This window comes from Desmodus rotundus, chromosome 5 (assembly GCF_022682495.2).
Source record: "Desmodus rotundus isolate HL8 chromosome 5, HLdesRot8A.1, whole genome shotgun sequence".
NCBI classification, from domain to species: Eukaryota; Metazoa; Chordata; class Mammalia; order Chiroptera; family Phyllostomidae; genus Desmodus; species Desmodus rotundus.
The window spans coordinates 22,873,686-22,889,673 of record NC_071391.1 but is presented as its reverse complement, the minus strand read 5'-3'; the positions used below and the strand labels follow the sequence as shown (position 1 = coordinate 22,889,673).

General features: G+C 36.4%; 1 protein-coding gene across 1 annotated transcript in view; it reads right to left on the bottom strand.

The window, feature by feature from the left end:
• The window catches only part of CSTF3 (cleavage stimulation factor subunit 3), a 71,026-nt gene extending 57,922 nt beyond the window's left edge, over positions 1–13,104 (bottom strand). Inside the window, exon 1 of the mRNA XM_024558694.3 lies at positions 12,906–13,104. Coding sequence (XP_024414462.2) covers positions 12,906–12,932 — 27 coding nt within the window. The 5' untranslated portion in view covers positions 12,933–13,104. The remainder of the gene's footprint in view (positions 1–12,905) is intronic.
• Positions 13,105–15,988: the final 2,884 nt, after the last annotated feature.

Below are 15,988 nucleotides of genomic sequence, written 5' to 3'. Positions count from 1 at the left end.
GCTCAGTGCCTAGAGTGTGTGCTAGACACTGTTGAAGAGCACTTGGGATACAATAAAAGAGACTCCTTTCAAAAGTGTTTACTTCTTGAAAAACTTCAAAAATATTTTAAACAGCCCTGACTAGTTCAATGCGTTGAGCATGGTCCTCCATTCCTGTCAGGACCTGCCTGGGTCGCAGGCCAGATTCCTAGTTGGGGGCTAGTAATAGGCAACTGACTGACATTTCTCTTACACATCTATGTTTCTCTCCCTTTCTCCCCATCCCTTCCTCATCTCTAAAAATAAATTAAATCCTTAAAAATTTAAAAAAATATTTTAAATAAACTAGAATCTTAATTTGGTAGATACCAACTATAAATGTTAGTAATAAATTAATCTATACAAGATATTTAAATCAGGAACTAAAAATACCTAAGCTATAGTCGGAACTGCTTTAGTCAAAGTCAACAATTTCAAAGCAGCCTAATGGGAGAGCAAATCACTCAAGATCCACTTGCTGAAAATTATTAACCTACCAAGCTAGATAATGTATACCACAATCTGTAAAAGAACAGAGAAAATTCAGAAGGTTTCATTTAATAGTTGACCAGCATAATCGCAGCATGAAGTATAAATGTCTCCTTACTAAAATAAAACCTTTACTTTAGTGATTCTTAACACTGGGAGAACATTGAATCAACTGGGGAAAACTGGATTTAAAGACGTGCAAGTCCCCCCCAATTGATCTATTAAATCAGAATCATAATCTGCTTTATGGGACTGGAACATCACTATCAAAAAACAAAAACCTCTCCAGGTTCTAATGTACAGCCTCAGTTGAAAACCATGGCTTTCCAGGGCTTCCTAACCTTTCTTGGTGCCACAGAACCTTCCAGTTAAGTTCTATGTGAAGCCAATGGACCCTTTCTCAGAATAATGTTCTTAAATACACAAACTACGCGGGACTTCAAAGGAAACCAACTTCTGAAATATTTTTAAAACAAAGTTTTATAACACATTAAATAACAAGATCCAGTGGCAAATCTAGTGATGAGTGCAACATTATGTTGAATATGTTCCAATCACAGCTGTTGCTAATACTAGTGTGGTTTCTTGCCTATATTCATACTTAAAGAAAAAGCTCAATTTGAGTTAAGAGATTTGTGAAAATAAAGAGTTCTGTTTTCTCCATCCAAGTTCATGGAACCCCCAAAATTCTATCTAGACATCTGGGGGAAGGGGTTACTATGGGCTAATGACCCATGCAAAGGATGTTGGAGATCAAATGTAAAACATTTGTCAAGCATTAATCATCACTTGTTAAATTATTAATAACCCCATTTCATAATAAGAAATATAATTGAATTACATGAAACTGCCCAGAGTCCAGTTAAAAGCTAACAGAACCATGGCTCAGTTCTTCAGAATCTGGTACATCCCTATTTTTCTTTGGCCAAAGATGTTAAATGCTCATAGTTATCTATACAGATAATTCTCAATCAAGTGCATTAATTAACAATGGAAACTAACCAAATTTACTAAGAGTATCCTCTGGTCATTATGGACACATTTAATTCTCTCAATAAAAAGTCATTCATTCTCACAGGTATGAACCAGGTGGGTAGCCAACAACACATCACTGTTTTCTGGCCTGGTTACCATATTGCTGTAGGGCAAAGGAAAATTAAAAACTGAACAGTTTGCTAGTATCCACAAGGAGCCTACACCTCCTTAAGGAATGGAGTTGTATTATTATTTCCTGAATTGGCTGACATCAGAGGACTAGGCCACTTTAAGAAAACTTTGGGCAAGTTTCCAGTGCCTATTTATAATGGAATGAGTTCAGAAGTCGTCTTACTATAGAAAAGAACAGCTGTCCCATGCTTACATGTCCCAAAACTTATTACCACAAGAAACTCTATTGAAATCTAGCTTTTGCCTTTGGAATAAACTATAATCACATTACCTTTAAAAAAAAAAACAACTATACTCCCATTATCATTTTTTGTTATTGTTAATTTTTAGAGAGAATGAGACAGACATCAATTTGTTGTTCCACTTGTTTACACATACACTGGTTAATTCTTGTATGAGACCTGACTGATGATGGAACCTGCAACCTTGGCAGCGTATGGGGATGAAACTCTAACCAACTGACCAAGCCAGCCAGGGCCTATTTTACTTTATTTTTATTCAATTATTGGGGTGATATTGGTTAATAAAATGGTATGTGTTTCAGGTGTACAATTCTTAAATATATCATCTGCATATTGTATTGTGTGTTCATCTCCCAAAGACAAGTCAACAATGTGTCACTTTAAAGAGTTAATGATTAGAGTTGGTCAGAGTCAAACAGAAGTCCTAATAGATTTCTAAGGATTCAGTGTCCTTTTGAGAAGCTGCTTGTTTTCTTTCCTCTTTATGTCTTTATGAATTACATTTTCTTTACTTTTTCTGGCTTTCTTAAGGAAACCTGTTGTCAATTAAATCTCTGTCCTGTAACTGTCCTGAAATTTGTCATGAGAATAAGAGACCTTTATTATTTTTCTTAACATATTTTCTTTTCTGTTCCTTCTACTGTTTGACTTGATACCAGTTTCCTGAAGCACAGGATTTCCTGAAGCCATGGTGAAAACCATTCTCAGTTCACAAGATATATATGACAGTAAAATTTGAACCTTTTAGGTCTTTGAAGGTACGTCACTAAATTCCTAAAATAGGGCATTTATATAAAGTGCCATATTTGGCAAATAAAATGTGAGAACATAATTGTAAGGGAGGAAAAAAAAAACCCTTGCAGTATAGATCACATCAGGACCATATAGGATCTTAACAGAAATTGTAAAGGACAAGTAGCTGCCTTTTTTGTTCCTGTTTATTTTATTTCTCAGTTTATTTTTACAAACCATAAAATGTATTTCACAAAGATTTTTCAAAACTAAAAGTACTAAAAAAAAAAAAAAACAACTAAAAGTACTGTAATCAAGCTTATGCAACTGTAAATATTTGCCTTTACAGCTCTTACACATGCAAAACTGTTATTTGTATGGGTGTAGTGGAGGCGGGGGCAGGTACTGAACTCACCTCACCACTTTTTAGCCTTAACTTTTTTTTTAATTGAGAGAGAGAGAGAGAGGGAGAGAGAGGAAGGGAGAGAAAGAAACATCAATTTGTTGTTCCACTTTACACACTCACTGGCGGCTTCTCACATGGGGAAACACCCTGGGGACAACGCTCTAACCAACTGACCCACCTGGCCAGGGTTCGTTATTACTTAGATATGAATGGGGAATAAGATGGGGCCACAAATCAAATGAGCAGAACAAAAACTGGACTGGTTTCCAAGGTATGCATGTTACCAAAGGTATTAGACCTTTGGGAATTTCTTTGATTTGTACAATTTTAAAAACCAGAGAAATAATACAACTGTATAGAGTATACAGCAACATATCAACATATACAATTTCAAATGGTATCAGAATCTGACAAAAATCAGAAAAAATTATGAATTTGAAAATGTTTTGTATAAGGAGAATATATTACTGAGGAACTCTCCAGAATATATTCTGAGGAAACCTGTTCTATGAATTATTTTCCTAGTAGTGTACTGCTAAGAAATGACCTACTTTAGTCCTTTTTCTGTTAATAACATATGCACAACTAGCTAAAAGCACGGAAGTCAAAGAAACCCACTGGATGTCTGATCTTTTAAAATTTCTTATTTTTGGCTTGAGACATAATCACATACTTACAATTCACCTGTTTAAGTATACAATTCAATGGCTTTTAGTATATTCAGAGTTGTAACCATCACTAAATTTTAAAGCATTTTATCTCCCTGAAAAGACACCTGCACTCATTAACAGTCATTCCCATGTCCCAATTCCCTAGCCCTAGGCAACCACCAACCAACCTACTTTGGTCTCCATAGATATGTAGTATTTCATGATTTTAAATGATATACATGTTCTTTTATCTTTCACTTTGTATGTTCTCAAGGTTCATGTTTGATCATGTGTTAGCACTTTCTATTACCAAAAATATTTCACTGTATAGGATATCTCACATTTTATTTATTCATCAGTTAATGGACACCGGATTCACTTTTTAGGTGTTCATTTTGTGTTTTTTTCTCCCTTAGGTGTATACCTAGAAGTGAAATTGCTAAGTTATATGGTAATTCTATGTTTTACATTTTGAAGAACTGTCAGACTATTTTCCAAAGCAATTGAACCATTTTACATTCTCATCAGCATTATGAGGGTTCCAATTTCTCCACCTACTCACCAACACTTGTTATTATTTTTCAAATCCTCATCCCAGGATATGCTCATTAATTTTAGAGAGGAAGAGGGGAGGGGGGAAGGAGGGAAAAACATGGATCCTTGCTGTTGCCATAAGCCCCCAACTGGGGATTGAACCTGCAGCCTTTTGTTGGTGTTCAGGATGACACTCCAACCAACTGAGCAACCCCGCCAGGGCATGTCTATCTTTTTGATGATTATAACCATCCTTGTGGGTGTGAAATGGTATCTTCTTGTGGTTTTGATCTACAATTCCCTGATCCCTAACAAAGTTCAGCATTTTCTCATTGGTCATGTGTCTATCTTTGGAGAAATGTCTATTTCTTTGCCAATTTTTACTTGGGTTATCTTAATCGTTGAATTGTAAGAGTCCTTTATACGTTACAGATAAAATCCTTTATTAGATATGTACTTTATGAAAACTTTATCCTATTTGGTGGTTTGTCCTTTCATTTTCCATGCCTAACCTTTTGTTTGTTGAGAAGCTAACTCAGAGAAACTGAACTCCAGACACTGGCCTCACAGGCCCAACGAAAATTTCAACAATTCTCAAAACTTCTTGTAAATGATTTTGCACTCTTAGATACTGAGAAGACAAAGAAATTTTGACAACTGTGGGTTTTTTCTATCAAAATTATATTAAAAGTTAAAATAAAAAATTCATTCATTTTAAAAGGAAGTCATATTTATTTCCCAAAACAAACAAACAAAAAAAGTGAAAACAATAGCACTGCTTCACATTTTGGGGTGATTCCTTATTGTGTGGCTGAATTGAAGACATTATCTGCTTCTGCTTTCAATCTATTGGAATATATTGTTTTGGAAGATATGACTACACTAGTTATGAATTTGTAAAAAGGAAAAGCATTTTTAATAGCCTTTCCATATACCTGTGGAACGTGTCATGTAGACCCTGGAAAACTATGAGTCAAGTTTTATTGAAAGTGCAAACCACTTTCTATATGGCAGCTCACTTATGAAATTGTTAATTGGGGGAGGAAGAGAAGCAACAAACTAGTAAATTCGCGGTAAAAAGAATAATCTAATTTTTTCCTTCCCATTCCCACTAGGTAAGTAAAACTTGGACAGAAAAAAAGGTAATCCTCATTCTCTCGTTATCTATTTTTGTGGTAAATGGGGAGGCTATTATGCTAGAAGTCATACAAAAATTAAGTTAAAATAAAGGTCAGTGAAAGTTTAACCCAAGTGATAAGTGTCAAAAGTATGGGATGGGAGGGGGGAATGGTAAAGGATTTAAATCCATAAGCTCTTAACCATGACCAACAGAGGCAGAAATGAGTCTCATACCTGGTTTTATAAGTAATTTCTACTGTTAAGGGTAATGACTAAATATAGTAGAGGGAAGAAAATCAGTAAAATACTATCTTAAAGGGCTAACCATCCTCAAATACTCTGCAATTTTTTCTCTATTTTATCAAGAAATGTATTCAAGAAGAAAAAAAGAAATAAAAAGAAACTATACAAAAAAAGAGAAAAAAGAGAAAAACAGAAAAGAAAAACAAAAGACAAAAAAAGAAAAGAAATGGGTTCAAAAACAACTTTTAAGGTCCAGGAATATTCAATCCCTATGTACCTTATTTTGCTGTGGGTAATGCACACCCTATGGCCCAAATTTTTTAGGGAAAAATAAAGATACGTATTATACATGGGCATAATGATTACACACCATGGGCTATAATAATCCCGTGTGTAATGGGCACAAAAATGTGGGTGCCCATTATACACAGGAGTGCATTATGAACAGCAAAATACATTAAGTGGTTTGCAAGCTTTCATGTACATAAAAATCACCTGTGGTGCTCATTTCAAATGAATATTATGAGCCTTCCTCATTTACACAATCTGTTATAGTATGTCTCAAATTGGGGTGTAGACACCTATATTTTTATAAAGCAGCTAAGTGATTATGGTGCAGTGGACCACGGATTCCATGTTGAGAACCACTACCTAATCTACCTGTTCTGTAAATAGATCTTTTCCAAATGTTGTTTCCTTAACAAAAATAAAGTGGCATCAGGCCTAAGTCATTCTAATTTTTCTTTCTTTTTTGTGCTGAAGCATTAAGGAAAACTGTGTATGAATATACATTTGAAGTCTCTCTTGATAACCTTTTTTCAAAATTAAAAGTAGACCAAGGTAGCACTCTGCAAGAACATGTTCAAGTACAGTCCTGAGCCAATTTATATGCAGAGAATAAAGAACTTTATGTGACTAGTGATGTTAGGACTTGATGCCAGTTTAGTCCTGTGTTCCTTTACCAGTCTGCTATGAATCATAATATGTACCAGGCACATCATCCCTTCAACCCTGCCAAAAACTAAAAATCCACTAAATATGTAAACAATCCAAAAACTTAGGGGGAAAAATAGGCTGAAGGTTACTGGTCCAAATAATTATACTTACTATATTTGCATATTAAATTTGCTTGTTCACCCCCTAGGAAACAAACAGTTAACAAACTACAAATAAAAATCTTAGTCTTTTAGCCCTGGCTGGTGTGGCTCAGTGGATCAAGTGCTGGCCTGTGAACCTCAAGGTTGCCAGTTGACTCCCAGTCAGGGCAGATGCGTGGGTTGTGGGCCAGGGCCCTAGTTGGGGGGGATGTGAGAGGCAACCGATAAATCGATGTTTCTCTTGCACATCAAAGTTTCTCTTCCTCTCTTTTTCCCTTCCTCACCCTCTCTCTAAAAATAAATAAATAAAATCTTAACCCTTTAGAATGAAAAAAAAAAAGGTGGCTTCTTTAGACCAAGAGTAGCCAAGCTATTAACTCACTAGATAAACTAAGTGAAACATCAGAAAAACATCAATTAGGACAGTTTTGCCATTCTGGCTTTATTCAATATTTCCTGCTTATTATAAAATACCCATTAATCTAAAAGTAGTTTAAACATTTGCCCAAATCAAATCCCCTTTTACATTAGTTCTCACATCATTACCAACTTACAGCAAAACAAAGATTCAAATTCATAGCTGGGTCTTGTCAATAGAGAAATAAATTCAGGGACAATGGCAGAAGAGCTTAAAACTATGAATTGTTTTTGGCAACTGTCCACTTAATAGGTACAAACATCTGAATACAGATTTTGCTGTCCCAGAAGGTCATCCAGGATGTCAACTCCTGTATTCCCCAAACCTCCTATAATTCTAATGCTAAAGAATGCAATCTCCTATGAAGGACACATGGACAAAATCAAGGGGGAGAGTGGAGGTGGGGGAGGGAGGGGGATTCAGCTGGGGTGGGGTGAAGTGGAGGGATGGGGAGAAAAGGCATACAACTGTGGGTGAATAACAATAAAAATTTTTTAAAAAAAGAATGCAATCTCTCATAAGAGAGATTATGAGAGATTTTCTGCTGCACCTCTAAGGAAAACCCATAGTTCTACAAGCACAGATCAATCTCTCTTAGAAATAATCATTCCCAACTATTCTGTATAGTCCAGCCTTCTTAATAAACATTAATAATAAAGACCAAATCAAATTTGCCTGCTCAAAACTGTTATACTAAATATTTTAAAACAGGTGGGGGAAAAGTAGAAAAAGGCTATTACAGAAATATTTTATTCTTAAAAACAAAAGCAACTGAGTCCAAAGAAAGCATCATCTAACATACATATTTGGCCCTTTCTGTCTCTCTTCTTCACACCCACAAACACCCACAATTTGGCTTTAAAATTGTTTGGAATTCCTCCTAACTGCTAGTAAGTACTAATAACTACCCAATAAAATTAACCAGGCTTCAGGTTTTGACACTGTGTTTCATCTTTCTTTCCTCTTTAAATAAGAGAACACATTTTTCATATTTTCTATATCTTCACAAACTTATTTTTCACCAAAGGCAAAACACTGATTTACAGCCCCAAATTTCCCTCTTTTAAGAACTAATGGCAATTTATTTGTGCTTCTACAAGTCATGACATTTTCCCAAAATGAGAAAATTTTGTTTATATTTTAGCCTTTTCTAATTTTCAGATAGGCTATAGATTATTTAAAAAGTGAAGTCTTATTTCTAAAAGATAGGAGTGTAGAAACATTTTATGAAATTAAAGGTTCTTATGAATTGACTTGGCCCAACACACTTCTCTCCCTCCACTTATCCAACAAAATTTTTGAAACCACCCAATTTTTATGCCCCAATTATTTTATTTTGTATTAATTACTTACGCACTTGTTTTCACAAAACATTAAGTTATTTGAGAATTTGTAACATATTACATGTAGCATTGGTTCAAATTCATCCATTTATTTATGGAACACCTTTAAGTATGAAACAGTATTTCCTAGGTTTTTAAGATGCAACAATAAATAAGGCAGCACCTTCAGCCCAAGCTCAAACCCAGTGGAGGAACTCTACTCTACTAAATGCTGTAGGGAGTAGTGCACAAGGTAAACCAGAGCTAAAAAAAGAATGCAATCAAAAGTTGAACCGAGCAGCTAAAAATAAAATCTACAAGATAAAAATATAGCCATAATTCCCCACAGGAGCCTAATTTTTTTTGGGGGGGGGGGTGGATCAGGAGGGAAACCTATATGCACACACTTTTGTCACTACTAAACTATCAAAACATAAAGCTCCAAAAGAACACCCACAAACACTGCAAAGTAATTTAAACAGCTCTAGAAATGCAAAATGGAATTTCCTTACAAGAGAAAAAAAATGTCTAAAAAACTGAACTAAGCAAACAAGAGACAGAATCATGGATATGGAGAATGTTTTGATGGTTGTCAGATGGGAGGGGGGTCTGAGGGAATGGGTGGAGAGGTGAGGGGATTAGGAAGTACCAACTGGTAGTTACAGAATAGCCATGGGGATGTAAAGTACAGTATGGGAAATGGAGTAGCCAAAGAACTTGTATGCATGACCCATGGACATAAACAATGGTGTGGGGATTGTCTAAGGGAGTGGGGAGTGATGGGTGGGGGGGGAGCAAAGGAAAAACTTGGGACAACTGTAATAGCATAAACAAAAAATATGATTAAAAAAAGTAAAAAATTTACAATAGGCCCTGACTGGGTACCTCAGTTGGTCAGAGCATCCTCCCATGATAAACCAAGGTTGTTGGTTCCTTCCCCAGTCAGGGCACATATAAGAATCAACCAATGAATGCATAAATACGCGCAACAAGAAATCGATGTTTCTCTTTCTAAAAATCAGTAAGTAAAAAAAAATTTTAATTTTACAGTAAACCTTTGCCGTGACTTTTGTTGTCTACAATCATCACTTTCTTTTGAAGGGCACAAATCCAGCCATTCAGTACCAAGAAATGACCGTCCATATTTTTGAGTAACGAATTTAAAATATTCGATTTATTCAGCAAATACTTAATTTTAAGTTTCAATGCTAAAAGGCTAAAAGAAACCTACACTTCATATCTTGCAGTATTCTTTGTCCATCCCATCCTGTGGCACCTTTCCAAAGCAAATCCATGATTCAGAGTGGTTTTTATTTTTATTATTCTTCACTTTTATTTAGTTTCTTTCTTTTTTCTTGTGTCATTTCAGGCACTCCTGTTCCTCTAAATTTTCACTGACTGTTGTCTTACACATAATAAAGCAAGCTAGTTGATTCATAATTTTAATGATGTCACTCTTCAAGTTATCTTTTAATTACCATTTCAGTAAAAGGTGAATAATACAACATCTGGGATTTGCTTTAAAGTAATGGGTATGGGAAGAACAGTGAAAAGTATGGTGAAAACAAGATTTGCCTTGAGTTGAAACTCTCCAATAGAAACATTATACTATTCTTTTTCTGAATGTTTGAAAAGTATCATTAAAAAGTTAAAGAAAAGATTATATGAAGATGACTCCTTAATGGTAATCAGATGTCAATAAATGCTTTCAGATTGATAGAAAAAAAGATACGGGAACCACCATAAAAGTTGGGACAAGGTGAGTATCCAAAAGAAAAATGGTTATTAATGATTTTAACACACTAAGTGAAGAGAAATCTATGAATCTGAAGTCTCAATCTTTGAAAAGGAGAAAGGAAAAAGAGGAAACTTTACAGAAAAATATGAGCCAGTTGGTAGAGGCAGAACATGAGAATTTTTTTAAAAATCACCACTTGCGACCTTCAATGTAATAACGAATTTATTCAAAGATTATCAATTGATAAATAACTAGGTAAAAGGTTATTGAACACGGTATCAACCCACAGACAGCCCTGGCTGGTGTGGTGGATTGTACGCTAGCCTGCAAACCAAAAGGTCACCAGTTCAATTCCATTCACGGCACATGCCTGGGTTGTGAGCCAGGTCCCCAGTTGGGGGCATGCAAGAGGCAACTGATCAATGTTTCTTCTCTCCCATCTATGTTTCTCTCCCTTTTTTTCTCCCTCCCTTCCCGTCTCTAAAAATAAAATCTAAAAAACCCCCGACACAGACAACTAACTAAAAGGGAAAATAATCTTTTACAATGAATAGAGACAAAGCATTATCACCCTAACCAAGTAATCAAACTTAAACATCACTAACAGTGGAACCACCTAGTATGAAGTAACTGTTAACATGTTATAAAGTATTCTATCCAAAAATAACCTAAATATTATCAAAGCTGAGTTTAGGTTTCAGGAAATACAAAAGATGAAGAGACAAGTTAAATGATACTGCATCCCAGAAAACGAGAAAACTGTCCTGTAGTCTTCAAACACACAATACCCTAGGGATAAAATATCGGGACTATTCAAGAGACAACCAAATAATGTAATGTAAACCGAGATTAGATTCTGATAGAAAAAACAAAAAAATACTGTATTAATCACATTCTTGGCACAAAAATTTGAATGCGGACTGGATTTTAGAAATGATACGGCATTTATCTTCTTAGGTGGGAAAATGGCATGATGGTTATATAAGGGCACTGATGCTTAATTATGTGGGGCTGATGCTAAATAATGAGAATGCTTAAATGTGTGTCCATTTATTTTCAAATAAATAAATATGTAGGGGAGATAAAACAAATAGGCAAAATGTTTAACAACTGTTGATTCTAAGTAAAAGAATTATACTGCAGGTGTTACGGCACTCTTAGCCTTTTTGTGTCCTCAACTTTGCACAATAAAACTTTTGGGTGAGATTTTTTTCCTATAAATTTTCACCATTTCTCCCATTTAAAACACTAGAGTTCTGAAATAACCAAGGTCACAGAAACATTTCAGTGTCTTTACAATTTTAGATAAATTCAAGAATTAACAATGAACTTGGGCCCTGGCTGGTGTGGCTCAGTGGACTGAGTGCCAGCCCAACAACCAAAGGTTCGCATGTTCAACTGCGGGTCCAGGTACATGCCTGGGCTGTGGGTCAGGTCCCCAGTTGGGGTCCAGCAAGAAGCACCCACACATTGATGTTTCTTTCCCTCTCTTTCTAAAAATAAATTAAATCTTGTAAAAAAATTAATGAATTTGGGAAATTTTCAATAAAACTTTTGTACATTACTTCCAGATAACATACACAAAAAAGGGAAGGGGGGCAGGAAAAGGGTAGGTACACATACACTAATTTTAAGACTTTGAATTTTGGGGCATCATATAAAATGTAAACACTGCCGAGATTTCAGGACTGAAATCAGTCGACAGCAAATAAAATTCAGCTAGCCAAACTTCCCCGACATAATGAAATTTAGTTACCTAGACTACCTCCACGTTATAAGGTGAGGACTTGGAAACCGAAAATCTAAGTGCATTTCGTTGCTATGGCAATGGGAAATTTCAGGAAATTGAGACTGCAGGCTAGCTAGCCTCCATTTTAAAAACTATTTACCTGAACATCCCAAAACTTAAATCGAAAAAAAAACTGAGTAATACCTTTTATAAAATGTTTCATCTTTCAAACTAAAAGGTAAACACTATACGACAAAATTCTGAATGAAGAGCAAAAGAAACAAATCATCGATCAAAATTGTGAATTTTTAAATACTTAAATGTCACTTATATCCAGTATTAAAACAAATGCTTTTATTTACAAGGACCGAAACAGGCTTCTCATTTCCGATATATCATATTCTGCATTACTTGTCTCGCTGTAAAACGAAATGTAAACAGAATAAAGAAGAAAGCGGGAGAAAGCCACAAAATTCCTAACTCTTACCCAGCAAAAGCATGCTCTACTCCCAGACTGTTCCCTTCATTCACTCTGGCAAGAATCTATTTCCCCAAATTACTTTAATCTCAAATTATTTCTCAAGCTACTAACCTATTTCTGGGTACAATATTTATCGGAGAAGGGGTGGAATTAATATTGCCTAATTTCTTTAAAACAGCGAGTACATGTTTAAACAATCAATTCCTAATCACCCTAACATCAAAATGGTATCAAAGGCAGGCATCCAACCGGAGTAGTTCCATGAATCTAAACTGGACGAAGCAGCTTCTACGGTTATTGTCTAAATCAAACGTGTTGATATTAACGCCTAAAACAGAAGCCAAGAAATGATTTTAAATCTCAGATCCTGCTCCCCATTTCCACAATTTTTCCGTACCAGGCCCCCCGGGTTCATTAGACCCCTGAGCCCTGCCTCAAGCGAACATGGCCGGAGAACCAGGACGAACAGAGACGTGAAGAGAAGAGGTCGCCACGAGGCCCCACCACTCTCCTTCCTCACCTGCTCCGTGGCTGCGTCTCCTGACATTGTTTCAGATAATTAGAACGTGCAAACTGGCCCGTGATGTGAAGCTAGAAAAGAAAAATTAAACTAAAAACCACCCTCAAACCTATTAAGTTACCCCCTGCCCGGCGGAGCCAGACCGCCAACACGAACCGCCACCGCCCACTCAGATATGAATTAAAATGGCTGCGTCCCTGCCGGTGGAGAGAGGTGTGGCTTCTGTATTAACTTCCGGGTCAGTGGGCGGGCCTACGGTCGCGCCGAGCCGGTTACCCGACCGCGCAGAAGCAGAGAAACTAGGGCCAGGGGTCATTGCCTGCGATGACGTCACGGCCCTGGGCTGGAAGGACTGTTGCTGAACTGGTTGCTACCGGTTAGGAGGCGGGAAACTTTTGCTTGAATGCTCGCGCGGCTCTTGGAATTTAATTATCAAGCTGTGGATCCTGTTTCTTCACTTTTGAAGCCTGACTCCCATTCATTTAAGTTCAGGCCCAAAGGCCAGCTTAGAGAGCAAAGCTAAATGTTAAATGCCTTCTATAGTTTGGAGGTAAGGAAACTATCGAGGTTTTCTGTGGTCTCACCTAACGCTTTTTACGCTTCTTGGGGATGAGAGGGACAGATTAAGAACATGTTAATTTATACCGTCACCATTCACTATTGTGTCTAAGGCTTTAAGTCAATAAGGCCCGGTTATTGTGTTCAGCATCTCACTATGGTTCCTTGTCTGCAAAATGGATATAATAGCTCGCAGGCTGTGGAGCCAGACCGCATTCTTTTGAATCCTGGCTCCATCTCTCACTAGATGGGTAGCATTGCGCAGTTTATTTTCTCCATGCCTCAGTCTCCTTGCCTATAGACAGGAATAACAACAGTGTACCTGCAATTTTAAAAAGTTGTACGTGAAAAAGTGCTCAGAACAGTACCTGGCATGTCTTGAGAATAAGTGAGGGCAACTCTTCTCAAACTTTTTCCAATCAAGGATCATCATAAGATGTCTCCTTACACCCTCCTTGCCTATAGTGGCCAAACCCCAGACAAAGGAAACTATTCAACTTTTCCATCTATACATTCTTATCCCACCTCTGCCCATGTTTTTGCCTCGGCCCCTTTGCACAGCCTAAATTCTTACCCTTTCAAGTAATCAGACAGATGAGCAAAAGATTTATATTAGCAGGAGTATATTGCACCATCCAACAACAGAGTACTAGTTAAATATAATCCATGGCATCTCTACAGTGGAATGTCATGTAGCCAGTAAAGACAGAAAGACATTCATGATATTGTTCGGTGAAAAAGTAGAATATAGAAATAGTATACATTAAATAGGATGTACAGTATAATATACAGTACCTAGATTGTGTCAAATGTTTTTTCTCTTTATCTGTTTTCTAAGTAGGAACTAATGTAAGAACCATGTTCTTTAAGAATAGTATTCACACCTGGCTGATTGCTTAGTTGGTTACAGCATCGTCCCTATACCCTAAGGTTGTGGGTTGGATCTCCAGTCAGGGCACATACAAGAATCAACCAGTTCATGCATAAATACGTGGAACAACAAAGTGATCGCTCTCTCTCCCCCCGCCACCGTCTCTCTAAAATCAGTTTTTAAAAAAAGAATGATATTCACATTCTACTCTTCAAAGTTTGACTCAAATGCCATTTTTCCCTATATTTTTAATGAAAAACTTTAAAGAATTAAAAGTTCAAAGAATAATACAATGAATACCTGTATAACCACACCTTGATGCAGTGACTAACATTTTGACATGTTTGCTTTATATGTATGTATTTACATATGTAGTTTGGTTTTTTGAAAAGTAATTTGAAAGTAGAAGAATCTGGGCCCAGCTTGGCTGGGTCTCTCTGGCTTCAGTTCTCTCGTGGTTGTAGCTAAGCTGTTGACTGAGTCTGAAGTCTCATCTGAAAACCGGACTAGAGAAAGAATTGCTTTCAAGCTCATTCATATGGGCCTCTATTCCTCAGGACTGTTAGATTGAGGGCCTTATTTTATTTTATTTTATTTTATTTTATTGCCGACTGTTGGCCAGAGTCCTCCTTTGTTTTCTTTTCTGATGAACTCCGCAGTTGCCTGGCAATGTGGCAGGCGGCCCTCCCCAGAGTGAGCAGTCCAAGAAAGAGAGAATATCCAGCACAAAAACCACTGTCTTTTATAACCTAATCTCAGAAGTGACATCCCATCACTTGTACCATATTTAATTCATCAGAAGCTGGCCGATAAATCCACTCAAGAGATGGGGATTACACAAGGGTATGAAAGCAGGTACTGTAAGTGGAGGTCATTAAGGGTCACATTAGAGGCTAGGTATCTTAGCACCCAGCCAGATACAATGCCAAGTTCTCATGGATATTAGCTATAGTAATAACTCACTTTCTGAGTGGATTGAATCCAATGGGTACTTTTGATTGAATTAAAAAGCAATCAAAATTTTGTTTTATCAATTACTTGAAATGTGTAAATCATCATTAGAGCTTGGAAATTTATCCTGTATTATAGTAGTTTAGAATGTGTTGAGTACCTTCCTTTCATTGACTTCCACATCATTTTAAAGCTGAAAACAATCCTGATACCGAAACTGTACTGTGTTGGTACTTTATAACTAATCCTAAAGCCAGTTTTACTTTTGAATAAAATTGGAAGAATCCAAAATCAAAATGAAATTAAAAACAGCACAGAGCTTAGCCTTGGTCAGTGTGGTTCAGTTGGTTGGAGCGTTGTCTTGTAAACCCAAAGATTACAGATTTGATTCCAGGTCAGGGCACGTGCCTACATTGTGGGTTCAGTTCCTGGTTGGGGCACATACTAGAGGCAATCAATCAATGTTTCTCTACCAGTCTCTCTCTCTCCCTAACCCCCTCTCTAAAATCAATGAGCATCTCCTTGGGTGAGGATAAAAAAAAAAAAAGAAACCACAGAGCTTAAAAAGAAAATACGAAATATAGGATAGTTAGAGTTACCCATAAGGATGGATTAACAAGTAATATTAATAATTAAAAAAATAAAATTTATCATTTGATATTTATTAAAAAGTGATAAAATTCTATGCACATTTATGATTTAA